At 37.7% G+C, this 26967-nt stretch overlaps 1 protein-coding gene across 8 annotated transcripts in view; it reads right to left on the bottom strand.

Annotated features, from left to right (window-relative positions):
- ARHGAP32 (Rho GTPase activating protein 32) overlaps positions 1-26967 on the bottom strand; it is a 318750-nt gene that overhangs the window by 135800 nt on the left and 155983 nt on the right. The window contains exon 1 of one of the 8 annotated variants that reach the window (XM_070623425.1): positions 15574-15632. The exons of the other annotated variants lie outside the window; for them this stretch is intronic. Coding sequence (XP_070479526.1) covers positions 15574-15582 — 9 coding nt within the window. The 5' untranslated portion in view covers positions 15583-15632. Of the gene's footprint in view, positions 1-15573; positions 15633-26967 lie in introns of those variants that run through there. 8 annotated transcript variants of the gene reach the window in all.

Consider the following 26967-nt stretch of genomic DNA (forward strand, 5'->3'; position numbering starts at 1 on the left):
GGCTTTTCTGGTTTTCTTCCTGTAGTTGATTTCCAGTTTCATACCTTTGTCGTCAGAGAAGATGCATGGTATTATTTTCATCTTCGTAAATTTATTGAGATTTGTTTTGTGGCCTAATATGTGATCAATCCTGGAGAACGTTCCACAGGCATTTGAAAATAATGTGTATTCTGTGGTTTTTGGATGGAATGTTCTCTACATATCTACTAAGTCCATCTGGTCGAATGTGTCCTTTATGGCCAGTGTTTCCTTATTGATCTTCTGTTTGGATGATCTACCCATTGGTGTAAGTGGAGAGTTAAAGTCCCCTACTATTATTGTGTTACTGTCTATTTCTCCTTTGATGTCTGTTAATAATTGCTTTATATATTTAGGTGCTCCTATGTTGGGTGCATACATATTTACAAGTGTTATATTTTCTTGTTGGATTGTTCCCTTTATCGTTATATAGTGCCTGTCTTTGTCTCTTGTTAGTTTTTGTTTTAAAATCTATTTTGTCTAATATAAGTATTGCTACCCCCACTTTCTTTTCTTTGACATTGGCATGGAATATCTTTTTCCACCTTTTCACTTTCAGTTTGTGAGTGTCTTTAGGTCTGAAGTGTGTCTCTTGTATACAGCATATACATGGGTCTTGGTTTTTTTTATCAAATTGGCCACCCTGTGGCATTTGATTAGAGCATTTAGTCTATTGACGTTTAAAGTAGCTATTGATAAATATGTATTTATTGCCATTTTGTTACTTTTTTTTCCTGAGTGTTTTAGTAGTTCTTCTCTGTTCCTGTCTTTTTCTCTTGCTCTCTTCCCTTGTGGTTTGATGGCTATCTTTAGTAATATGTTTGACTTCTTTTGTGTTACTTTTTTTCTTGCTTATTATAGGTTTTTGATTTGAGATTACCATGAGGATTCTATTTAATATTCTATGTATATAACAGTCTATATTGAGTTGATAGACTCTTTAGCTTGACATCTTTCTAAAAGTTCTACTTTTTCACTCCCCTCCTTCCACATTATGTTTCTTAAATCATATATAGTTTCTTGTTTAGTGTGTGTCTATCCATTACCCTCTTATCATTGAAATAGGTGATTTTAGTACATTTGTCTTTTAACCTTCATATTATCTTCACAAGTAGTTGATCTGCTACTTTTACTATATTTTTTCCTTTACAAGTGATTTTATTGCCAGGTTTTTTGTTGTTTTTTTGATAATTTTTTTTTATCTCTATTTGTGGTCATTGCTTTCCCACTTAAGTAAGTCCCTTCAGCATTTCTTGTAGAACTGGTTTCTTGGTGATAAACTCCTTTAATTTTTGCTTGTCTGTGAAGCTCTTTATCTCTCCTTTCATTCTGAATGACAACCTTGATGGATAGAGTATTCCTGGCTGTAGGTTTTTTCCTTTTAGCACTTTAAATACATCGTGCCATTCTCTTCTCGCCTGTAGGGTCATGGCTGAGAAGTCCACTGATAGCCTGATGGGCATCCCTTTGTATGTCACTTGTGGACTTTGTCTTGCTGCTTTTAGGATTCTCTATCTTTAATTTTGGACATTTTAATTATAATATGTCTTGGTTCGGGCCTCTTTGGGCTTATCTTGTTTGGAGCTCTCTGTGCTTCCTGAACTTGGATGTATGTTTCCTTCCTCAGATTACAAAAATTTTCATCTATTATTTCTTCAAATAAATTTTCTGTCCCTTTGTTTCTCTCTTCTCCTTCTGGGCCACCTATATTTCGAATGTTAGCACACTTGATATTGTCCCCAAGTTTCCTTAGACTGTTTGCATTCTAATTCTTTTTTCTTTTTTCTGTTCTGCTTGGGTGATTTCCTCTAGTCTTTCGTCCAGCTCGCTGATCCGTTCTGTTGCATCCTCTACTCTGTTTCATTTCCAGTATTGTATTCTTCATTTCTGATTTTTTTTAAAATCTTCCAGTTCTTTGCTGATGAGCTCACTGTGTTCACCCACTCCTCTCCCAATATCTGTGAACCTCTTCATGATATTTTGTTTTAACTCTTTGTCGAGTAGGTCGCTTGTTTCTGTTTCATTTAGTCCTTTTTCTGGGGTTTTGTCCTGTTCCCTTTCTTGGAAACTATGCCTTTGTCTCGTCATTATGCCTCTTTCTCTGTGCTTATTTCTATGTATTAAGTGAGTCAGCTATGTCTTCCGATCTTGGAGAAGTGGGCTTATGTATGAGATGCCTTATGAGGCCCAGCAGTGTGCTTCCCCCTCGTCACCAGTCCACAAGATCCAGGAGTGACCCCTTTGTGGGCTACTTGTGTCCTTCTGCTGTGGCAGGGTTGCTCCCACTGCAGCTACCCAGGGAGTCTAATCTTTCCTTCCCTGGCCAGCTGTTTGTAAATCCAGTTTGAGGAGCCTCAGCACTGTTGGCTACAAAGTGTATCAGCACACTCCTATTGCAATTTTCCTCTTAATTGGGTTGATACCCAGTGTAGCTGGTTGCTAGGCTCAGGGGCTTACAGTTGTGTCAGGCCTCAGGCCTACAAGGCTGTTGTCAGTTCTCTTAGGAGTGCAGCTGGGTGGGGCTAGCCCTAGGCAGGGAGTACTCAATTGTTTCAGGCTCTGGAAGGTGGGGCTGATTTGTAAAGCACAGGACTTCTACTGCCGATGAGCCTTACCCCCCACAGAACCACACACTACATCAACACAGTCCTGGTCCATGCAAACTTCTCAACCCCTGGGAGTGTACCCCAACACTGCACTGCAGAGGCCCCAACCTCTCCATCACTGCCCCCCACAGTTCACCTGGTCCTCACACAGGCCCTGCCCCACAGAGGCAGACACCCTTGCCTGCCTGTAGAGGATCAAGGCACTTAGTCAACGCAGGCTGAAAAGTAGCCTGAGGGCTTGCTTGCTGGGGCCAGTCCCTAGAGCAGGTTGCCTGACCTGGCTGAACTGGATTAAATCTGTGCTCTAGCAAGTGGAATTATTTTCTTAATTTCCTTTTTCAAATTATTCATTGTTAGTATATCGAAACACAAGTGATATGTGATTATTGATTTTATATTCTGCAACTCTGTTGAACTCATTTACTATTTCTAAGAGTTTTCTTGTGGAATCTTTATGGTTTTCTACATATAAGATCATGTCTTTTGTGAAGAGAGATAATTTTACTTCTTTATTTCCAATCTGGATGCCTTCATTTCTTTTTCGTGCATAATTGCCCTGGCTAGGACTTCCAATACCATGTTGAACAGAAGTGGTGAAAGCAGGCATTCTTATCTTGTTCCTGATGTTAGGGGAAATGCTTTCACTTTTTCACCACTCATATGATGTTAGCTGTGGTTTTTTCATATTTGGTCTCCCAGTTTGTTGAATGTTTTTATCATGAAAGGGTGCTAAATTTCTTAAGAACTTTTTCTACATCTCAGTCCCGAAGTGGGACCAAGAAGGCGGAGTAAGTAGTCTTCTTTGTCTGCCCCCCTTCGAATCTACAACTAATTGATCATTCAACGGTTAACAAAGGATATCCATATAGCATCTCAGGATGACTGAGAGACCCGTGCTGCTATACTTCGGAAGGAGGACGGACTTCCCCCGGGAGGAGGTGGAGATAGGTGAAAACTCTCCGACCCCCGATCCCCAGACAGCCTAGTACCCGCAAGCAGCTCTCTTCCAGCAGACTGCCCCATAGCATCACCACAAACCAAGGGCACGAGAGTGCACTCACCGACGGAGCAACGGTGGAAACAGGTGACCACAGCCCTACCTAAGCCCCCCATGATTACATCTAAACCCAGGGGGAAACTCCAGGGTCCTGCACTGGCGACAGGGAAAGCCTCTGCTCGCCATTAGCTGAGAGGCCCCGCCCAGGATTCAGAACGACAGGAGGCTCCCAAAGAGCAGGATCCTGGGCAAGGCAGCAGCTCGCCAGCCACCGCCGGACTAATGGACTCTGGCTGTGCCCCAGAGGGTGCAAGGGGCTCCCAGAGATTCTGTGGGATGGCCTGGGGCTGGGCAGAGCTCCTGCAGCCCAGCTCCGCAGCCCAGGGGGAAACTCCAGGTTCCCATAGCACCCTCAGCGAAAGCTTCTGCACAGCACTAGTGGAGAGGTCCCGACCAGCAATCACAAGGCTGGAAGGCCCTAGGGCAAAATAGCATAACTAGGTGAGCTAACCACAGACTGAAGAAGATACCCATAGCTCTGCTGGGACCTATAGTGGACAAGTGAGATCTTGTGGGCTCTGACAGTGACAGAGCTGCAAATATAGGTGATCCTGCTCCCAGCCTCTGGGAAAGCCCATAACACCACTGCAGACCCCAAGGAGGGAGCACATCTAGGTGGTCTGCAACAGTAGGCACCAGCAGCCTGAGGCACCCTTGCGATTGTCCCCACAGCTGACAAGGGACCCCACAGGACTACTGTGACTATGAGGAGGGGCCAGGTCCAGTCAGTAACAGCTGACAGGGTCCCTGGTCAGTGCAGGCTAAACAGCTGCTCCAACACACACACTAGTTGAAACAAGTGGAAGCAGTAACTAAACTCTATCTCTTTGCAGAGGCACAAATCCACGCCATCAAACAGTATGGAAAAATATATTAAATCTCCAGAACAGAAGGAAAATGACAAGTACCCAGAAAACAATCCCAAAGACAATGAAATCTATAACCTAAATGACAAGGAATTCAAAACAGCCATTACTAAAAAACTCAATGAGTTAAAATAGAATTCAGATAGACAACTCACCTAGTTCAGGAGCTATGTCACAAAAGAGCTTGATACCATAAAGAAGAACCAATCAGAAATATTGGAGATGAAGAACACAATGGAGGAGATTAAGAAAAATCTGGACTCTCTAAACAGTAGGGTCAATAATATGGAGGACAGAATTAGCAATTTGGAGGATAGGAATATAGAAATGCTGCAGACAGAGGAGGAGAGAGAAGTAAGACTAAAAAGAAATGAAGAAACTCTCCGAGAATTATCCAACTCAATTAGGAGACGCAACATAAGGATTATAGGTACACCAGAGGGAGAAGAGAAGGAGAAGGGGGCAGAAAGCCTGTTTAAAGAAATAATGGCTGAGAACTTTAGAAACCTGGGGAGAGAGATGGAACTTCATGTGACAGAAGCCAATAGATCTCCAAACTTTATCAATGTAACAAAACCAACCCCAAGGCATATAGTAGTGAAGCCAGCAAAAGTCAACGACAAAGACAAAATACTAAGGGCAGCCAGGCAGAAGAAAATAACCTAGAAAGGAACCCCCATAAGGCTATCCTCAGATTCCTCAGCAGCTACCTTACAGGCTAGAAGAGAATGGAATGTTATATTCAAAACTCTGAAGGACAAAAACCTGCAGCCAAGAATACTCTATCCAGCGAAAATATCCTTCAAATACGATGGAGAAATAAAAATTTTCCCAGATAAACAAAAGTTAAGGGAGTTCATTGCCAAAAGACCTCCTCTTTAGAAATGCTCAGGAAGACCCTCATACCTGAAAAATCAAAAAAGGGAAAGAGGATACAAAACCCAGAACAAAGGAGATAAGTAAAAGGACAATAACAGAAAGTAGCAGCTCTCCATCAGAACAGGTTAGCAAAAGTTAAATAAAACATTAAAGATAAATGGAAGGGAAACACCAAGAATAAATATAATCCTGTCATTTTAACCACGAACTCACAACACAAGAAGGAAGAGGGAAAAAAAAATCTGACAATAACAACCTAGAAGGGGAAGAGAAAAGGGATGAAACGTTTTAATTTAAGGAAATAAGAGGCTATCATAAAAAGGACTATCTCATCTATGAGATCAGTTTTACAAGCCACCTAGTAACCACTAAACAAATAACAAGAATAAAGACACAAATTACAAGTAAGAAAGCCAATACAGAAATTTACCTACCTGAAGTAGGAATCCAAAAATCATGGGACAAGAAACAAAGGAAATGCAAGAGAACCAGAAAACAAGTGATAAAATGGCAGCGGTAGGCCCCCACGTTTCAATAATCACTCTAAATGTAAATGGACTGAACTCTCCAATAAAAAGACACAGAGTGGCAGGATGGATCACAGAACAAGATCCAACAATATGCTGCCTCCAGGAAACAGAGCTCAGCCCCTAAAGACAAACACAGACTCAGAGTGAAGGGATGGAAGACAATACTCCAAGCTAATAATGAACAAAAGAAAGCAGGTGTTGCCATTCTTATATCAGACAAAGTAGACTTTAAAGCAACACAGATAAAGAAAGACAAAGAGGGGCAGTATATAACGATAAAAGGGACACTCCACCAAGATGACATAACACTTATAAACATATATGCACCCAACACAGGAGCACCAAAATTTGTAAAGCAACTATTAACAAAACTAAAAGGAGACATCAACAACAATACAATAATACTAGGGGACCTCAACACCCCATTAACACCAATGGATAGATCATCCAGACAGAAAATCAACAAGGAAATTATAAAATTAAATGAAAAATTAGACCAGATGGACTTAATAGGTATATATAGAACACTTCATCCAAAAACAGCAGGTTACACATTCTTCTCAAGTACGCATGGAACATTCTCAATGATAGACCGTATCTTGGGAAACAAAGCAAGTATCACTAAATTCAAGAGGGCTGAAATAATACCAAGCATCTTTTCAGATCATAATGCTATGAAACTAGAAATCAACTACAAGAATAAAGCTGGGAAAGGGGCAAAAATGTGGAGACTAAACAACATGGTACTGAACAAACAATGGATTACTGAAGAAATGAAAGAAGAAATCAAATATTATCTGGAGACAAATGAAAATGAAAACATGCCATACCAACTCATTTGGGACACAGAGCAAAAGCAGTCCTAAGAGGGAAATTCATTGCAATAGAGGCTCACCTCAATAAGCAAGAAAAATCTCACATAAACAACCTCAAACAACACCTAACAGAATTAGAAAAAGAAGAACAAACAAAGCCCAAAGTCAGTAGGAGGGAAATAATAAAAGTTAGAGTAGAAATAAACGATATTGAAACAAAAAAGACAGTAGAAAGGGTCAATGAAACAAAGAGTTGATTCTTTGAAAAAATTAACAAAATCAATAAATCCTTAGCCACACTCACTAAAAAAAAAGAAAGAAGTCTCAAATAAATAAAATTAGAAATGAGAGAGGAGAAATCACAACAGATACCGAAGAATACAAAGGATCATAAGAGAATACTATGAAAAACTATATGCCAACAAATTGAACAACCTAGAAGAAATGGATAAATTCCTAGACTCATACAACCTCCCAAAACTGAAGCAGGAAGAAATAGAGAATCTGAATAGACCAATCACAAGTAAAGAAATAGAAACAGTAATCAAAAATCACCCCAAAACTAAGAGTCCAGGACCAGACGGCTTCTTTGGAGAATTCTACCAAACATGCAAAGAAGAGTTAATACCTATCGTTCTCAAACTATTCCAGAAAATTGAGGAAGATGGAGCACTCCCTAACACACTCTATGAAGCCAACATCACCCTGATCCCCAAACCTGACAAGGACAACACGAAGATGGAAAACTACAGGCCAGTTATCACTGATGAACATAGACGTAAAAATCCTCAACAAAATTTTGGCAAACCGAATACAGCAATACATCAAAAAGATTATACACCATGATCAAGTGGGATTTATACCAGGGACACAGGGATGGTTCAACATCCGCAAGTCAATCAACGTGATTCACTACATTAACAAAATGAGAAACAAAAACCACATGATCATCTCAATAGATGCAGAGAAAGCATTCGACAAGATCCAACATCCAGTTATGATAAAAACCCTCAATAAAATGGGTATAGAAGGAAAGTACCTCGACATAATAAAGGCCATAGATGACAAACTCACAGCCAACATCATACTCAACAGACAAAAACTGAAACCCATCCCTCTGAGAAGAGGAACAAGACAAGTGTGCCCACTTTCACCACTGTTATTCAACATAGTAGTGGAGGTGTTGGCCAGAGCAATTCGGCAGGAAAAAGAAATAAAAGGAATCCATATAGGCAATGAAGAAGTAAAACTCTCGCTGTTTGCAGACAACATGATCTTATATAAAGAAAACCCCAAAGAATCCATTGGAAAACTATTAGAAACAATCAACAGCTACAGCAAAGCTGCAGGATATAAAATCAACATACATAAATCAGTAGCATTTCTATACTCTAACAATGAACTAACAGAAAAAGAACTCAAGAACTCAATCCCATTCACGATCGCAACAAAGAGAATAAGATACCTTGGGATAAATTTAAGCAAGGAAGTGAAAGATCTATACAATGAAAACTACAAGACTTTCTTGAAAGAAATTGATGACGACATAAAGAGATGGAAAGACATTCCATGCACATGGATTGGAAGAATAAACATAGTTAAAATGTCCATACTACCTAAAGCAATCTACAGATTCAACGCTATCCCAATCAGAATCCCAATGACATTCTTTACAGAAATTGAACAAAGATTCCTAAAATTCATATGGGGCAACAAAAGACCCTGAATTGCTAAAGCAATCCTGAGAAAGAAGAACAAAGGCAGAGGAGGCATCACAATCCCTAACTTCAAAGCATACTACAAAGCTACAGTAATCAAAACAGCATGGTACTGGTACAAAAACAGGTGCACAGATCAATGGAACAGAATTGAAAGCCCAGAAATAAAACCACACATCTATGGACAGCTAATCTTCGACAAAGGAGCTGAGGGCCTACAATGAAGGAAAGAAAGTCTCTTCAACACATGGTGCTGGGAAAACTGGACAGCCACATGTAAAAGAATGAAAATTAACCATTCTTTTTCACCATTCACAAAGATAAACTCAAAACGGATCAAAGACCTAAAGATTAGGCCTGAAACAATAAGTCTTCTAGAAGAGAATACAGGCAGTACACTCTTTGACATCAGTTTCAAAAGAATCTTTTCAGACACCATAACCCCTCAGATGAGGGAAACAATAGAAAGAATAAACAAATGGGACTTCATCAGGGTAAAGAGCTTCTTCAAGGCAAGGGAAAACAGGACTGAAACAAAAAAACAGCCCACTAATTGGGAAAAAATATTTACAAGTTACTTATCTGACAAAGGGTTAATCTCCATAATACATAAAGAACTCACATAGCTCAACAACAAAAAAATCAAACAACCCAATCAAAAGCTGGGCAGGGGACATGAACAGACATTTCTCCAAAGGAGATATACAGATGGCCAATAGACACATGAAAAGATGCTCATCATCACTAATCATCAGGGAAATGCAAATCAAAACTACACTAAGATATCGCCTTCCACCTGTTAGAATGGCAAAAATATCCAAAACCAAGAGTGACAAATGTTGGAGAGGATGTGGAGAAAAAGGAACCCTCATACACTGCTGGTGGGAATGCAAACTGGTGCAGCCACTATGGAAAACAGTACGGAGACTTCTCAAAAAGTTAAAAATAGAAATACCTTATGACCCAGCCATCCCCCTACTGGGTATCTATCCTAAGAGCCTGAAATCAGCAATTCCAAAAGTCCCATGCACCCCTATGTTCATTGCAGCATTATTCACAATAGCCAAGACCTGGAACCAACCTAAGTGCCCAGCAACTGATGACTGGATAAAGAAGATATGGTATATATATACAATGGAATACTACTCAGCCATAAAAAGGACAAAGTCGTCCCATTTACAACAACATGGATGGAACTTGAGGGTATTATGTTGAGTGAAATAAGCCAGACAGAGAAAGACGAACTCTGTATGACTCCACTCATAGGTGGTAGTTAACATATAGACAAAGAGAACTGATCGGTGGTTACCAGGGGAAAGGGGGGGTGGGGGGAGGGCACAAAGGGTGAAGTGGTGTACCTACAACATGACTAACAATAATGTACAACTGAAATTTCACAAGGTTGTTAAATATCATAATCTTAATTAAAAAAAGAACTTTTTCTGCATCAACAGAGAACATGTGATTTTTTTCATTTATGCAGCTAATGTGGTGTATTACATGGACTGATTTACATATGTTGAATCATCCTTGTATTCTTCAGTTTATGTTAATGAAAAATTCTGGAGATGGATAACGGTGATTTTTGCACAACAATGTGAACGTATTTAATGGCACTGAACTGTACATATAAAATGGTTAAAACAGTTTTAAAAAACAAACATGAAACTCACAACTGTCTACCCCATCTTTCCAAAAGTTAAGTCTCTCAGAAGTACTAAACTTAAGATGCAAAATTAAAAATGTATAAAATGTAGCATGTAGCCATATGATGGAACATTATTTAATAAATACAGTGAGGTACTGACACATGCTGTATCTTAGATGAACTTTGAAAACACTATGCTAAGTCAAAAAACCTACTCACAAAAGATCACATATTGTATGGCTCCATTTATATGAAATATCCAGAATAGGCGAATGCAGACAGACAGAAAGCAGATCAGCAATTACCAGAGCTCTGGCGGTGAGAGGTGGGCACAGGTTTGGGAGAGAAAGGGAATGACTGATAATAGATACAAAATGAAATTGAAAAAAATATTCCATTCACATTAGCAATAAAAACTAGTTATGTAAAAATAAACCAAATAAAAGGTGCAGAATATCAGAGGAAATTACCAAATGTTATTGAAAGATGTGAAGGAAGATATAAATAAATCCAAATAGGTTTGAAAATTCAGTATGGTAAGTACAGTAATTATCCCTCAATTAACCTATAGATTAAGTGTAATTCTTATCAAAATTTCAATAGCTTCTTTCTTTCTCCAAAGGATTTGTCAAAAAGAATCTAAAATGTATATGGAAAAACAATGAGCCAAAATAACTACGATAATTTTGATGAAGTCAGGAGATTTGCCCTACCTATCAGGACTTATTATAAAGCTACAATTCAGTGCCTCTCTGTATGAACTTACTATTCCTCCCAACAAGAAGTAGAGTTTCTCCCCCCTCTTTCTGAATTATGCTACCCTTATAACTGTTTGAACCAATAAATGTGGAGAAAGCAATGTTCTGGGACTTCCAAAACTAGTGATTAAAAGTTCCGAACAGCTTTTGCTTTCTTACTCTTAGATCCCTAAGTCACCATGCCAAAGGTTCGTAGTGCATTCCTGGAGAAAGAGTACACAGAAAGGCCCTGAAGGATGAAAGATCACATGGAGGATCACTGAGCCCCACACATCCAGCCCCAATTACTCTCTCCACATGACCGCAATTGCATGACAGAAGCCAAGGGAGACCCACAGAGAGCTGCCCATCTGAGTTAATTCAAGGAATCATGAAATACAATCAAATGGTTGTCATGCTAAGTCACTAAGTTTTCAGGTATTTGCTATAATACAAGATATAACAGGAACCTATTAATTAAGATAGTGTGATCCTGGCAATGGGACAACCATGGACCAATGCATCAGAAAACACAGCCAGATAACTGACACACATATTTGGACATCAATATATGGCCAATTGGGCCTTATAAACCATTAGGAAAAAGAAATATTACTTAGTCAATGGTTTAAGATAACTAGGAGAAAAAAATAGATTCACACCTTACATCATATCCAAAGAATAACTCCAGGTGAATTAAACACTTAAGTGTGAAAATCAAAACTTTAAAATGTAAAATAATAATAATAATAGTAAAGGAGACATAGGAAAATATCTTTATGCCCACAGGGAAGGGGAAAATTTCTTAGCTAAAACATGAAAAGGGCAAAACAAGACTGATAAAACTGACTACATCAAAATTTTTTAAGTTTTCACAAAAGGGACACCATAAACCAAGTGAAAAGATGAGTCACAAACTGGGATAAAACTATTTGTAATATACGTTTGACAGATTTTTAACCATAATATATAATCAAAAAAAATGAGATAGTTGTGTGCCTATCTCAACATCTTGCAAAGTATCTAGAATTTGGTGGGAATCACGAATTATTTGATGAACTACTGAACAAACATTGTCTCACTGGAATATAGTACTCATTTTCAAAACTGAATATATTATCTTTCCTCACATATTCTGTTCTTCCTCCTGAACTTCCAAAGTAAATAAACAGCATAAACATTCACTTACCTGACCAACCTAATCATCCTCGATTCCTCTACTACTCCTCTCCACACATCCTTTCTTTTCATTTTGCCAGGGTCAAGATCTGATCTCATCTTTGATTCATTAATCATTCCTATCTCCCAAAACTGGTCTCTCACACCTGTCCCTTTTTTCCCGTTCTCTGCTGCTACCTCCCTGGTTCCAGACCTCAGCATCTGGTTTAGCCTATTGCAACTGGATCATTATAGTCGTCTTCTACTTGGTCTGTCTCCATTTCCCATTACACAATGACAATGGTACTTTCTTCTCAAAACCCCTCGATTCTTTTCAGTTCCTACTAAGAATGTAATTTAAATGTGAAGCCCAAATACCTTCGATGAGCCTTGAAAGACTGAAGGCATTTCTCCAAATACCTTCTAAACCACGTTTTCCCTAATGCCTTTCTTGAATGCCACAGGCAATAACCTCTCCTGCCTTTGAATTCCTATAAGCACTCTTACAACATGTATTAGATTTTTCTTATCTTACCACGTTTATCGGTATATTGCTTGTTTTCCCTGAGGAAAGAATCTCATCTCTTTTGCCAATGACACTTACATAAGTACCTAGCACATACAAGGTATTCAATAACCACCATTCAGAATGAGTTTTTTTGTGGGTTTTAAGACATCCTGTACATGAGTCTGAACATCCATATGTTTTAGACAGTACCTGAACCACATGTACCACAATGTATACACTATGAAAGACTAGGCTACCTTTGCCTATAGAAACTTAGGACATGAATGTAATAATTTAAATTATTTTTACCTCCTTCCACTTAACAATATCTTCAATCCTTTGTCTACAAGAAATGGAAAACAGAATTTCCAAGTCCCATACTTCTGGATTCCTTACAAATCTATTTTTGGAGTTATTTTTCCTATATTGAATTCACTTCTCTATCACCATGGGAACCAATCTGTAATTAGTGCTGTCGGGATCTTTAAAAATACAACTCTATTCAGCAATCCTTCAAACGTTCAGAAAAGTCCTTTCGCTGCATCAAGAATGGAAATCATTAGCGTAAAGAAGGGTAAAAATATATCCCACCCACATAAAAAAAGAAACATTCATCAAAGCCTAATCAACAGACTGCAAATAGGACACAGAAGGAGTTCTCTTCTCTTATTCATCTTTTATAGTTCTATTATGGTTGCAATTTCACTATGACATACCCATGTAGTTTGTAAACAGTTTCCTTCAACTCAACTCTATAGCCTGTAGTAGCTGTGGAAACATGAAAGATAACTTATGTTGCACAATATTATGTGGTCCACTCACCCCTACCGTCAACATCCTAATATTCAACACTGAAGATACTTCAAAATTACTGAGTTGAGAATGCCAAATGGAAGAATAACTCTATATGAGAGTTAAATCTTAAGAAGGTAATAAGGGAAATAAGTTTTTAATTTCAGCACATAAAGCAAGTATCAATGACTGACAAAACTGTACTTCAAATTTCTTAGGAAAAAGCTAGAGACGTACATGCATCTTAATAAACCTAACAGTTTTCCTTCCAGAATTGGAATTGAGCACTGTTTCCTCAGTTGAGTACCAGAGGAAGTAAGTGGTTTGCTCATCTGTAAACACTAGAATCACCCTCAGCTCAATGAGATGCCCCACAGCATGAAGAATACATGGGAAATGAGATTAAATGACAAAACAGCAGAATTACATCTCCCATCCTACAGATGCTTCCTCTAGAACTTAATACACTTGTCAGGAAGCAATGCTTCATGAAAATTTTCACATTTCTGTATGGTCAGGACTTTCAGAGCAAACAGCTTTGGCACTTGGGTGAAAGGATGACTGAATAGCATCCTAAAGACAGAGCCCTCCAGAGAGAGATAAAGTTTTCTCTCTCCCCATAGCCATATGTTTACATTTCAGGGTATTTATGAAAGAGATCTTTCCTTCTTTTTCCCAGAGAGGACCTGTTTACATTCCAGAGCTTAAGTCCCTCTCTCCATCCCCATAGAGGCAAATGGACAGAAGTGCTAGCTATCCTATACAAGCCTCAAGTTTCATAATTTCAGAGTTTGTCTCTTGTGGCAAAAACCCTACTATATACATAGGTGTATCTGGTTCTCACTGCCTTACCTCATGGAGAACTGGGGCATAAGGAACCAACACAAGTTACTCCACGAGTAAATAAAAGGTCTGACCTCTGATCCAGAGACCTCATGTTTCTGTTAGGGTGTGTGTGTGGGGGGGTGTCTATAACTGTGGCAAACTGACTTGTTGGATTATAAGTAGAGTAACATCTTAGACCCTTCACAGTTTCAGGCACAGCAATACTATTTTTCCAAGCATATTAAGTCGAATCCTAGAAGTAAACTGCATGTTTAATGTGACTCCAATGATCTATTTTTTCATCGCTGGTTCTCATCGTTGGTTTTCAACCAATTTTACACACCTAACTCTTGGACTGGATAACCTCAAATGAGACACAGTTAAAATCCAGTACTTGGATGAGAGTAGCAGTGATAACTCACTATGGGAACTTTTCATTTTAAATCCTCCCCTCAAAACACAATGATTTCCCAGCCTAAGAGGAAGTATTACTACAGAATGTGTAGAAAAGTAGGTTGAAATTTTTGTTTGCATCTGACGAAAACTAAATTTTTTGTTAAGAGTGGGAATAGTAAAATTATCACAGCTTTTGTTTCAAATGGTTACACACATAATAATATATACTTTTATATAAATTTTTTTTGAGGAAGATTAGCCCTGAGCTAACTGCTGCCAATCCTCCTTTTTTTTCTGAGGAAGACTGGCCCTGAGCTAACATCCATGCCCATCTTCCTCTACTTTATATGTGGGACGCCTACCACAGAATGGCTTATTGTGCCAAGCTGTGCCACATCCGCACCCAGGATTCAAACTGGCAAACCCCGGGCTGCCAAAGCGGAACATGTGAACTTAACTGCTGTACCAATGAGCTGGCCCCTATATAAAATATTTTTAACTGGAAATATCTATAAGTTAATCTTGAAATTGCAAGCAGTATTAACAAAATGGGGGAAACAACCTTTTCATTGGTTTAATTCATTTTTGTTAATGACAAAGTCTCACCAATAGATACTAAAACTTGTTGCTGATACATATCTCCTTAAACCTTAATGCCTACATTTAGATGAACTCTTAATCAGGAAGAAAACCCATCCTGTTTCCAAAGGAAACCATATATAGTCAATAGTCAATTGAACTGGTAAATAATTTACCAGGTATTTGAAATACTGAAACTGAAAATATGGAATCTCTATGTATAATCTTACCTGTTGACAAAAGATTTTCAATGTTGCTATTCAAAGGGAGAAAACACAATGATGTGTTTTTTATAGTTTCTCTTATGCTTTATTTTTAAATCTCAAACCTTGTAAATACACTACAATTTCAGTATCTAAGGCACAGGTTTAATTCTATCTGAAACTGGTGCTAAATGTTTAAATTATAATTACAGAAAAAGCATTTGTTATTTTAATTTACCTTCTCCATTTCACAATTTTATATAAGGTTAGTTTCCACGTTAAAAGGAGTATTAGGGGCCGGCCAGGGGGCACAGCGGGTAAATGCGCACGTTCTGCTTCAGCGGCCCGGGGTTCGCCGGTTTGGATCCCGGGTATGGAGATGGCACTGCTTGGAAGCCATGCTGTGGCAGGTGTCCCACATGTAAAGTAGAGGAAGATGGGCACGGATGTTAGCTCAGGGCCAGTCTTCCTCAGGAATAAGAGGAGGATTGGCAGCAGATGTTAGCTCAGGGCTGATCTTCCTCAAAAAAAAAAAAACAAAAACAAAAAGGAGTATTACATCTAAATAAATTGATTACTAGATCATCAAGAATATTAGCAATACAGTCTCTCTTGAGAGGAGAGACTGTTCCTTATGGCTATAAAGCTTCCTATTTGTAAAGAATTTCTTTATCCACTGCCTCGATCCTGACAATACCCCAAGTCATCAGGAAAGTATTACTTTCCACATTTTACATATTATGGTCTGACTTCACTAAAGTTCCCTATTTCCCTTTCTTTAAAGTTCTTTAAAATTTATTGAGCAATCTGGTTTGTTTTTTAATTATCACCTCACTTAATTCTCACAGTATTCTGTGATATACTTGGAATAGATATATAATTATTCTTATTTTATGAATGAGGAAACTGAGGACCACAAAAGTTAAGGAATTTACTTAAGATCACACAGGTTACACTGCACTATTACGCTTCACTCTTTTTTTACCTTTAACTATATTAAAGATGTAGGACATTTCAAAACTATGGTTTATTCCTTCTGTTAAAACAGTAGTTTTGTCAGTTTACTCTTTTCTAGCACTAGACAGGAACATGCAGAATGGCTCTATGGCCTTGATTCAAACACAGGCCCCACCACTTACCAGCTGTGACCTTAGGTAAGTTCTTAAACTCTTTTTACCTCAATTTCCTCATCTGAAACTGTTGTGAAGAGTAAATGAGATAACATACAAATAGTATTTAGTATGATATCTGGCTCACAGAAAGCATTCAATAAATATTGGCTTAAAAAATAAACAGTGGCTTATATTTTTATTATAATTCTGATTACTTCATTTAAAATGAAAATCCAGGAGTTTTTATTTTATATTATTACTCTCAAACATTTTTACACTCAGGTCAACTTTACTACCTCTGTCCACATTTCTCTGTTTGAAGGCAGCAGTGCATCTGACGAGAGAAAGCCACAGCATCACTGCTGAGCCCCTTGCAGGGCGGTTTCAGGAGAGAAAGCTCAAGAAACAGGTATGAAATTCACATTTTTCCTATGCCTTATTTCAGTCAAAACCTGAGCTCCTGCATTCAGGTTAATTTAACTTAAGGCTTTATATGAAATCAGATAAAAAGAAACATATTAATTCACAGCTTCAGATAAGCAAATGATAAAAGAAAATGTAGACCACAAATCCATTTCAGTATCCTAGACACTAGATGGCGGTGCCGCATAAAGCACAACAGGAAGAGATTGATGCCTCAAATGGATAAAGAATAAACTAATAAAATCTTTGAATGTTGCAAGACATTTTTTTCCTTTTTAGTGAAAAATATTTTGCGGAATGTGAATAAATCTTTGTTTCTGGACAACAGAGGTTACACAACAGGGAGAAGTGCAATAAAGATAATAAGTTTACAGAATTTGAAACTACATGTGGTTTTACCTAAAACAAGAAGCCCTTTCTAGAAATTATCTTTATCTCTTTTTTTTTGAGATTTCAATTTCTCTAAATGAAACAAATATAACACTTATATATCGAAACCTGCAGAGTTTGTTCAAAGTACAACTCAGGGGAAGAACGTCCAAACTTAAATGCACTTATTGAAAACGAATGACAACAGTACCTACAGAATTTTATTTCTCTAAAGAAAAGATAAGCATACGTAGAATAATATCAATATTTGACAAAGTTGATCTATGATAAAGCTAGTTATTGACCGGCAAGTAGAAAATACATGTTTGTTACAACTCTTTTCCAGGAAAAAACGAATAAACAAGAGAATTAAACTTTGAATTCAAGAAACAAAAAAACGACAAAATAACAAAAAATGTGGAAAGAAAAAAGTATGTTTAGGAACTAATAGTATGAGGGAACAGCAGAAGGGATGCAGTGGGGAGGGGAGGAGGAGAGGAGGGGAGGGAGGGACTGGGGTACGGGAGGGAAGGGAATATTAAGTTGATCAATAAAAACCACAAGCTGATTTCTTGATAAAACCAAATTTAAGAATATCTTATGTACAACTTACACTCATAAATCTGAAAACCTACATTAAATGGGCAATTTTCTAAGAAAATATAAATGATAAAAACTGACCTAAGGAGATACAAAAGAACCTGACTAGACTAAAATAAAATCATAACTTGAAATGGTAATTAAAGATTAAGCCCTCAAATGGAAACCAGGCCCAAAAGGTTTTAACAGGAAACTTCTACTAAGCCTCCAAAGAACAGGTAATTTCTATTTCCACACTCTGTTACAGGGCATACATTTTAAAAAAGGGGGTGGAGCAGTGAAGTTCCCCATACTCAGGCTAGTGGGAAAGTACAATCTATAGGTCAACATCATTAATGAATACAGACACAAAAATCATAAAATCTTAATAGAGTGAAAAGGAATTTATTTTTAAAATATTTAACCCAGTAGAATGTGTTCCAGGAAAATATAGATGATTCAACAATCTATTTCTATGACCAGAGTAATTCTTTGTACTAATTTTTAAAGATAGCTTATTCATGCTCTACAAAAGTGGGCTAAAATAAGAAAATGACATGGTACAGCCTCTTGTGCCTCAGTGTTATCATCTTTTTTCCTCTTCACCTATCCAATCCCCGGTCCAATCATCTACAACTTCCTTAGCTGGAAGGACACTAGCTGCCCTCCAGTATTCCAGGGTATCCAGGAACTGCACTTCCTTTTTAGTATGAAGAAGGAAAACAAGACCAGGACGCACTGACACTCTCCCTAGTGGTCAGGAGAGTATGGCACAATGAGAACACACTACCAGCTGTATTCCACACCACTCATTCTACACCACACCAGTATCAATTCTCCTCAACATGACAATGCCATCGTACACCACATGTTACAACTGACGATACTGAACTAAGATTGAAACAGGAAAGTCAGAGAATTTGGCGATGTTCTGCTACAAAGTAGCACATGCAAGATTTGAACACATCCATGCAATCTGAAGCATTGGTGTTGCCAATCCACCAGAAAAAAACATACACGGGCTTGGGAATTATTTTATCAGATACAAATTAAATTAGAATTAAAGGAATGCACGAGGATTCTCAGGGCCTATTTTTCTCTCAAAAAGTGGAACACATGATTTAAGAATTACTCTGCCCTTCAGAATGACAGAGAAAAGTTCTGTTTTACAAAATCGTATATGAAAAAATTTCACATCTCTTTGCTCTAATCCTTAAACAGGGAAGTCATTTTTCTGCCTATCTATTATCAAAGCATTCCCTCCAAAATTGTAACTATTACCTTGTTCCTACAAGTTCTTCCAACAATTTTTATACCTACATATAAATTTTTGTTTTACAGAAACAGTATCTTGCTCTCTTGGAGGTTTTTTAAATTTATCAATAAAACATGAACATTGTTTCCACTCCAGCAAATATTCTACATGATTTTTAGTGACTGCACAGGATTTCCCTGTATGAATAGTCCATAATTTACATAACCCATTCCTACATTTGAAGATGTGCATTACTTCTAACTTTTTTCTATGGATAATGATATGATGAACACATGGCCTTTTGAGACTTGGCCTTTGCTCGTGATGTCCCAGTCTCTACTCAGGGAACTCCCACTCTCCTTTAAAATACCAATCAAATGTCACCTCCTCTATGTAGCATTTTCTGATCCTTCAAAACAGAGTTAATTTCTCCATATTTATTGAATATATATGTATGGATAAATAAATGAAGACATGGAATTAACCTCAACTAACGTACCTTGATTCTAACATGTAGAATGTTATGCTATAATTATCCTCTCATAGTTTAGTCTCCTCAATTAAGTATGAACATCTCAAGGGAAGGAATGTTGTCTTACTTTTTGTATATTTACAACATATAGTATGCCACCTGAAACATATCCAATAGCCAATGAGTGCTTGTTGAATGAATGACTCCCCGACACATCTAACAGGGAATATCATGAGGTACCTTTCATCCGAGGAATACTAAGCACTACTTTTGAAAGATTGTGCTGAGTTCCAGAGATGTAAAAAGTGAGACACAACCACACAAAGAGTTTATTAATTGCTTAGGAATACCAAAGAATAAATAACAGTATATCAAAGTGGAAAATGGTAAATGATATAAAAATATATATGTTCACAATAACATCAAAAGGAATAAAATACTTAGGAATAAATTTATCCAAAAAAGGTACAACACTTGTGTACCGAAAATCATAAAACACTGGTGAAAAACTTAAGGAATACAGACAGACATCCCATGTTAGATAAGGACTTAGTATTATTAAAATGGCAATATTCTGGGGCCACCCTGGTGGCGTAGTGGCTAAGTTCATGCATGCTGCTTCAGTGGCCCAGGGTTTGCAGGTTCAGATTCCAGGCATGGATCTACACACCACTCATCAAGCCATGCTGTGGTGGTGTCGCACACACAAAATAGAGGAAGACTGGCACAGATGTTAGTCCAGTGACAATCTTTCTAAAGCAAAAAGAGGAAGACTGGCAACAGATGTTAGCTCAGGGCCAATCTTCCTCACCAAAAAAAAAAAAACAAACAATAATCTGCAAATTGAACTACAGAATCAACATAATTCCTACAAAAAATTCAACTCTTTTGTTTCCAGAAATAGACAAGTTGATCCTAAACTTCACAAGGAACTGCAAGGGGCCCAAAATAGCTAAAATAATCTCAAAAAAGAAGAATAAAGTTGGAAGACTCACAATTCTCAATTTCAAAACACATTCCAAAGTTACAGTAATCAAAATACAGCAGTGCTGGCATAGAACACATATAAATGAAAGGAACAGAATTGAGAGTCCAGAAACAAACTCATACATCTATGGGGACAGATCTTCAACAAGAGTGTCAGAACCATTCAAGGGGGAAAGGGTAGTCTTTCCAACCAATGGTGCTGCAAAAACTGGATATCCACACTCACCAGAATGAATTTGGACCCCTTACATCACACCATATACAAAAATTAACTCAAAATGGATCAAAGACATAACTGTAAGTATTAAAACCACAAAACTCTTAAAAGAAACCGTGGGAATAAATCTTAGTGGTCTCGGGTTAGGTAATGGTTTCTTAGATGTGACACCAAAAGCATATGCAACCACAGAAAAAAATAGATAAATTCGACTTCACCAAAATTACAAACATTTGTGCTTCAAAGCACACTATAAAGAATATGAAAAGACAACTTACAGAATGTGAGAAAATATTTGCAAATAACGTATCTGGCAAGGGTCCAGTATTCAGAATAATATAAAGAACTCTTACAACTCAACAACAGAAAGACAAACAACCTGATTAAAATATGAACTTGAAAGATATTTTTCCAAAGAAGATGTATAAATGTACAATAAGCACGGCCATCTAGTCATACCCACAAGGTGGCTATATTCAAAAAGGCATATATATCCAAGAGAATCAAAAACACATGTTCACACAAACAGGTGACTGCTTTCCAGGCATACCTCACTGTACTGTGCTTCACTTTATTGTGCTTCACAGATATTGGGTTTTTTTACAAATTGAAGGTTTGTGGCAACTCTGCTTCGAGCAAGTCTATTAGCAGCATTTTTCCAATGGCATTTGCTCGCTCTGTGTCTCTGTGTCACATTTTGGTAATTCCTTTTTTTTTTAGTGACGAAAACTGGCCCTGAGCTAACATCTGTTGCCCATCTTCCTCTTTTTTGCTTGAAGAAGATTATCCCCGAGCTAACATCTGTGCCAATCCTCCTCTACTTTCTTTGTGGGACGCTGCCACAGCATGGCTTGATGAGCAGTGTGTAGGTCTGCGCCCAGGATCCAAACCCACGAACCGTGGGCTGCCAAAGCGGAATGCACAGACCTAACCACTACACTGCGGGGCCAGCCCCAGTAATTCTTTCCTTTTTTATTCCTTAAAGATTGGCACCTGAGCTAACAACTGTTATCAATCTTCCTTTTTTTTCTGCTTTTTCTCCCCAAATCCCCCCAGTACATAGTTGTATATTTTAGTTGTGGGTCCTTCTAGTTGTGGCATGTGGGACGCCGCCTCAGCATGGCCTGACGAGTGATGCCATGTCCATGCCCAGGATCTGAACCGGCAAAACCCTGGGCTGCCAAAGCAGAACGCACAAACTTAACCACTTGGCCACGGGGCGGGCCCCATGTAATTCTTAATATTTCCAACTTTTTCACTATTATTATATTTGTTATGGTGATCTGTGATCAGTGATCTTTGACATTACCATTGTAATTATTTTGGGACACTGTGAACAGCACCCATAAGACAGCAAACAATCAATAAATGTTCTATGTGTTCTGACTGCTCCACCCACAAGCCATTCCCCATCTCTCTCCCTCTTCTTGGGCCTCTCCATACCCTGAGACACAACAATATTGATATTAGGCCACTTAATAACCCTAAAAGGGCCTCTAAGTGTTCAAGTGAAAACAAAAGCCACGTGTCTCGCACTTTAAATCAAAAGCTAGAAATGACTGGAGGCCAGCCCAGTGGAATAGTAGTTAAGTTCGTGCACCGTACTTTGGCATCCTGGGGTTTGCAGGTTTGGATCCCGGGTCTGGACTTACACTTACACACCACTCACCAAGCCATGCTGTGACAGTGTCCCACATAGAAGAATTAGAGGAAGATTGCCACAGACGTTAGCTCAGGGCCAGTCTTCCTCACCAAAAAAAAAGCAAGCTAGATATGATTAAGCTTAGTGAGGAAGGCATATCGAAAGCCAAAGCTAGGTCTCTTGTGCCAAAAAGCCAAGTTGTGAACACAAAGAAAAAGTTCTTGAAGGAAATTAAAAGTGCTACTCCAGTGAACACACAAATGATAAGAAAGCAAAACAGCCTTATTGCTGATGTGGAGCAAGTTTTAGTGGTCTGGATGGAAGATCAAACCAGCCAAAGCCTAATCCAGAGCAAGGCCCTAACTCTCTTCAGTTCTGCGAAGGCTGAGAGAGGTGAGGAAGCTGCAGAAGAAAAGTCTGAAGCCAGCAGAGGTTGGTTCACGACGTTTAAGGAAAGAGGCCGTCTCCCTAACATAGAAATGCAAGGGGAAGCAGCAAGTGCAGATGTGGAAGCTGCAGCAAGTTATCCAGAAGATCTAGCTAAGATAATCGATGAAGGTGGCTCCACTAAACAACAGATTCTCGGTGTAGATGGAACAGCCTTATTTTGGAAGAAGATGCCATCTAGGACTTTCATGGCTAGAGAGAAGTCAACATCTGGTTTCAAAGCTTCACAGGACAGGCTGACTCTCTTGTGAGGGGCTAATGCAGCTGGTGACTTTAAGTTGAAGCTGATGCTCATTTACTGTTCCAAAAATCCTAGGGCCCTTAAGAATTATGCTAAATCTACTCTGCCTGTGGGCTACAAATGGAACAAAGCCTAGATGTCAGCATATCTGTTTACAACATGGTTTACTGAATATTTTAAGCCCACTGTTGAGATCTAATGCTCAGAAAAAGACTCCTTTCAAAATATTACTGCTCACTGACAATGCGCCTGGTCACCCAAGAGCTCTGAGAGAGATGTGAACAAGACTAATGTTTTCAGGCCAGCTAACACAACATCCATTCTGTGGCCCACAGAACAAGGACTAATTTTGACTTTCAAGTCTTATTAATTAAGAAATACATTTTGTAAGGCTATACTTGCTGTAGATTGTGATTCCTCTGATGGATCCGGACAAAGTAAATTGAAAACCTTCTGGAAAGTATTCACCATTCTAGATGCCATTAAGAACATTCGTGATTCATGGGAAGAGGTCGAAACATCAACATTAACAGAAGTTTGGAAGAAGCTGAATTCAGCCCTCATGGATGACTTTGAGGGTTCAAGACTTCAGAAGAGGAAGGAACCGCAGATGTGACAGAAAAAGCAGAAAAACAAGAAGTAGAAGTGGAGCCTGAAGATGTGACTGAATTGGGGCAACCTCATGATTAAAGTTTAACACATGAGGAGCTGCTTCTTATGGATGAACAAAGAGTGGTTTCTTGAGATGGAATCTACTCCTGGTGAAGATGCTGTGAAGATTGTTGAAATGACAACAAAGGAGTTAGAATATTACATAAACTTACTTGATAAAGCAGTGGTAGGGTTTGAGAGAATTAAGTCCAATTTTGAAAGAAGTACTGTAAATAAAATCCTATCAAACAGCATCACACGCTACAGAGAAACCATCCATGAAAGGAAGAGTCAATCGATGTGGCAAACTTCACTGTTGTCTTCTTTTAAGAAATATTTTCACAGCCACTCCAGCCTTCAGCAACCTCCACCCTGACCAGTCAGCAGTCATCAACATCAAAGCAAGACCCTCTACCAGCAAAAAGACTATGACTCGTTGAAGGCTCAGATGATGGTTAGCATTTTTTAGCGACAAAGTATTTTTTATTTAAGGTATATACACTGTGTTTTAGACACAGTGTTATTGCACACTCAACAGACCACAGTACAGTATAAACATAACTTTTATACGCACTAGGAAACTAAAAAATTCATGTGACTCACTTCATTACAACATTTACTTTATTGTGGTGGTCTGAAACTGAACCCACAATATCTCTGAGGTATTATGCCTATACCGCCTATATCTGCGAGGTATGCCTATGCATTATTCATAACAGCTAAAAAGTGGAAACAATTCAAATGACCATGAACTGAAGAATGGTTAACTATATGTGATATACCCAAATGATGGAATACTATTCAGCCATAAAAAGGAATTAAGTACTGCTAAATGCTACAACAGGGAGAAACCTTGAAAATATTAAGATAAGTAAAAGAAGCCAACACAAAAGACAATATAATGTATGATTATATAAAACGTCCAGAATAGGCAAATCTACAGAGACAGAAAGCAAATCAAAGACTAGGTAGAAGGGTAACAGAATAACTGCTAAAGAGGTATGAGGTTTCTTTTGGGGGTGATGAAAACGTTCTGGAATTCAACAGTGGTGACGGTGGCACATTTTGATTATGCTAAAAGCCACTAAATTGTACACTTTAAATGGTTAAGATGGTGAATTCTATGTTATGTGAATTTACCTCAATAAAAAAAGATAAATTTTATGTTATGCGAAATTTTTGTTATGTGAATTATATCAATATAAAAAATATAATGTGTTATGATTCAGAAACCAACTCATCTGCTGGAGATTGGAGGTAGAAAGAGAAGTAGATCAGGAAAGCTGTTAAGAAGTTGGTTAGATCTGATACATGTCTTGAAAAGTATGCAAAATTCTTGATATATGATAGGAAGAAAGGTTAAAACAGAAAAGATCATGACTTGTTTAGTAAATTAATAGTTCAACTTGATAGAAGTGACAGAGAATAGCGAATAAAAGGCAGGAAAGGTGTATTGGAAGCATATACGGAAGATCTTGAATGAGAAAGCTTTACCAGATAGTAGAAGGCCAAGAAAGGTTTTGCACAGAGGTTGAAATTACTGAAACAGTACTAGGCCTAATTATTGAAACAGAGGCATGTTCAAAAACTATGGTAGAGCCAAAACCAGAGTTAACGAAGACTTAAACTAAGGGATAGGAATAGAAAAGAAGGATGGATTTGAAAGAACTATACAGTCAATTAGGTGTGATACACAACGCACAGGTACCTAAAGGTGACCGGGAGAATAATATCACCAGAAACTGCAATACTTAATGGTGGGTACTTTAGAAAGAGACTACCTAGTTTCAAGTCCTACTCTACCATTTACTATCTGTGTGATCCTTGGCAAGTCATCTCATCTCTCAAATATCCATCTCTAAGCTGCAGTTAAAGAAACTAACTCATAAGGTCCTTATAAGTCATCAGTCTGTTGGTCTGTCTAGTCCTTTGCCAGAATACAATTAAGAAGATAGAGAAATTCAGTAGAATAATAATTTTTTTTAAAAAAACAGAAAAAGGATACAGCAAGTAATTCACAGAAAGAGAAATACAAATGATCTACAAGCATAAAATAACGTACTTCACTCATAACTAAAAAACACAAATTACAATAAGAAAATACCATATTTCACCTACTGTATGGGCAAAAAATAAAAACATTAACAATGCTCATCATTGTGAGGAAAGATACTATCATTAACCACTGCGTAAACTAGCATATTTCAAAAATAAACTTAGAAACAACTGTCAACATTTAAATATACATACTCTTTGATCCAGCAAATCCTCTTGCAGGATTTTATTTAATGGATATATTCACATCAAGAAAACATGGACTATCCATCAATAGGGAACTGATTAAATAAATTATGGTATAATAATAAAATGAAATACTATGAAGCTGTGAAAAAGAATGAGGTAAATCAAATTACTGAAATAAAAAAATATATCCAAAACATACTTTCAAGTAAAAAAGCAATTTTCAAGGTAGTATGTATAATGGAATTCTATCTATATTTTTAAGAGGTTATATATAATTAGATAGTTATAAGTAGAGCTATATATTTAATAAATATACAAAAAAAATTCTAAACAGATATATAATAAAAAGTTAACAGGAGAGAGCATATACAGAATTTTAACTTGAATTTGTACTTTTTGTCATTCACTCTCTTTGATGTTTTATAATAAATATATATATACTCATAAGGAATATACATTCTTATCACATAAGAGCAAAATTTAAATGGTAAAAAAATTTAAAAAGCTTTTTTAAAGCAAATTTGATCTCTTCTTCAAATATAAATTCATTTATCTATTCATTGAGTAATTTGTATGTATCTGGCACTGTTTCAGATGCTGAGGTGAAAAAAAGTAGAATAAATAATAATAAAATATCCAGTATGCCAGAGGTTAGTAATTGTTATGGAGAAAAATAAATTATGGGAGAGAGATGAGGAATGTTGGTGACCAGGGGTTGCAAGCTTATGTAGGGAAAGCATACTCTCTCTGAGAAGATAACCTTTTGAGCAACTATTTAAAAAAGGGAAGTTAGCAAGTTATACAGATATCCGGAGAAAAGAGCTTTCTAGGTAGAGGAAACAGAAAGTCCAGAGGCCCATATACTGGAGGAACGGCAGGGGCAACTGCACCCAGAACACTACCTCTTAGGGGAGAAGTAGCAGGTAGGTCAGAGAGGTTAAGGATGGAGCCTGTAAATCCTTGTAAGAAATTTTAAGGAATGTGGCTTTCACT

This window comes from Equus przewalskii, chromosome 6 (genome assembly GCF_037783145.1).
Source record: "Equus przewalskii isolate Varuska chromosome 6, EquPr2, whole genome shotgun sequence".
Taxonomy (NCBI): Eukaryota; Metazoa; Chordata; class Mammalia; order Perissodactyla; family Equidae; genus Equus; species Equus przewalskii.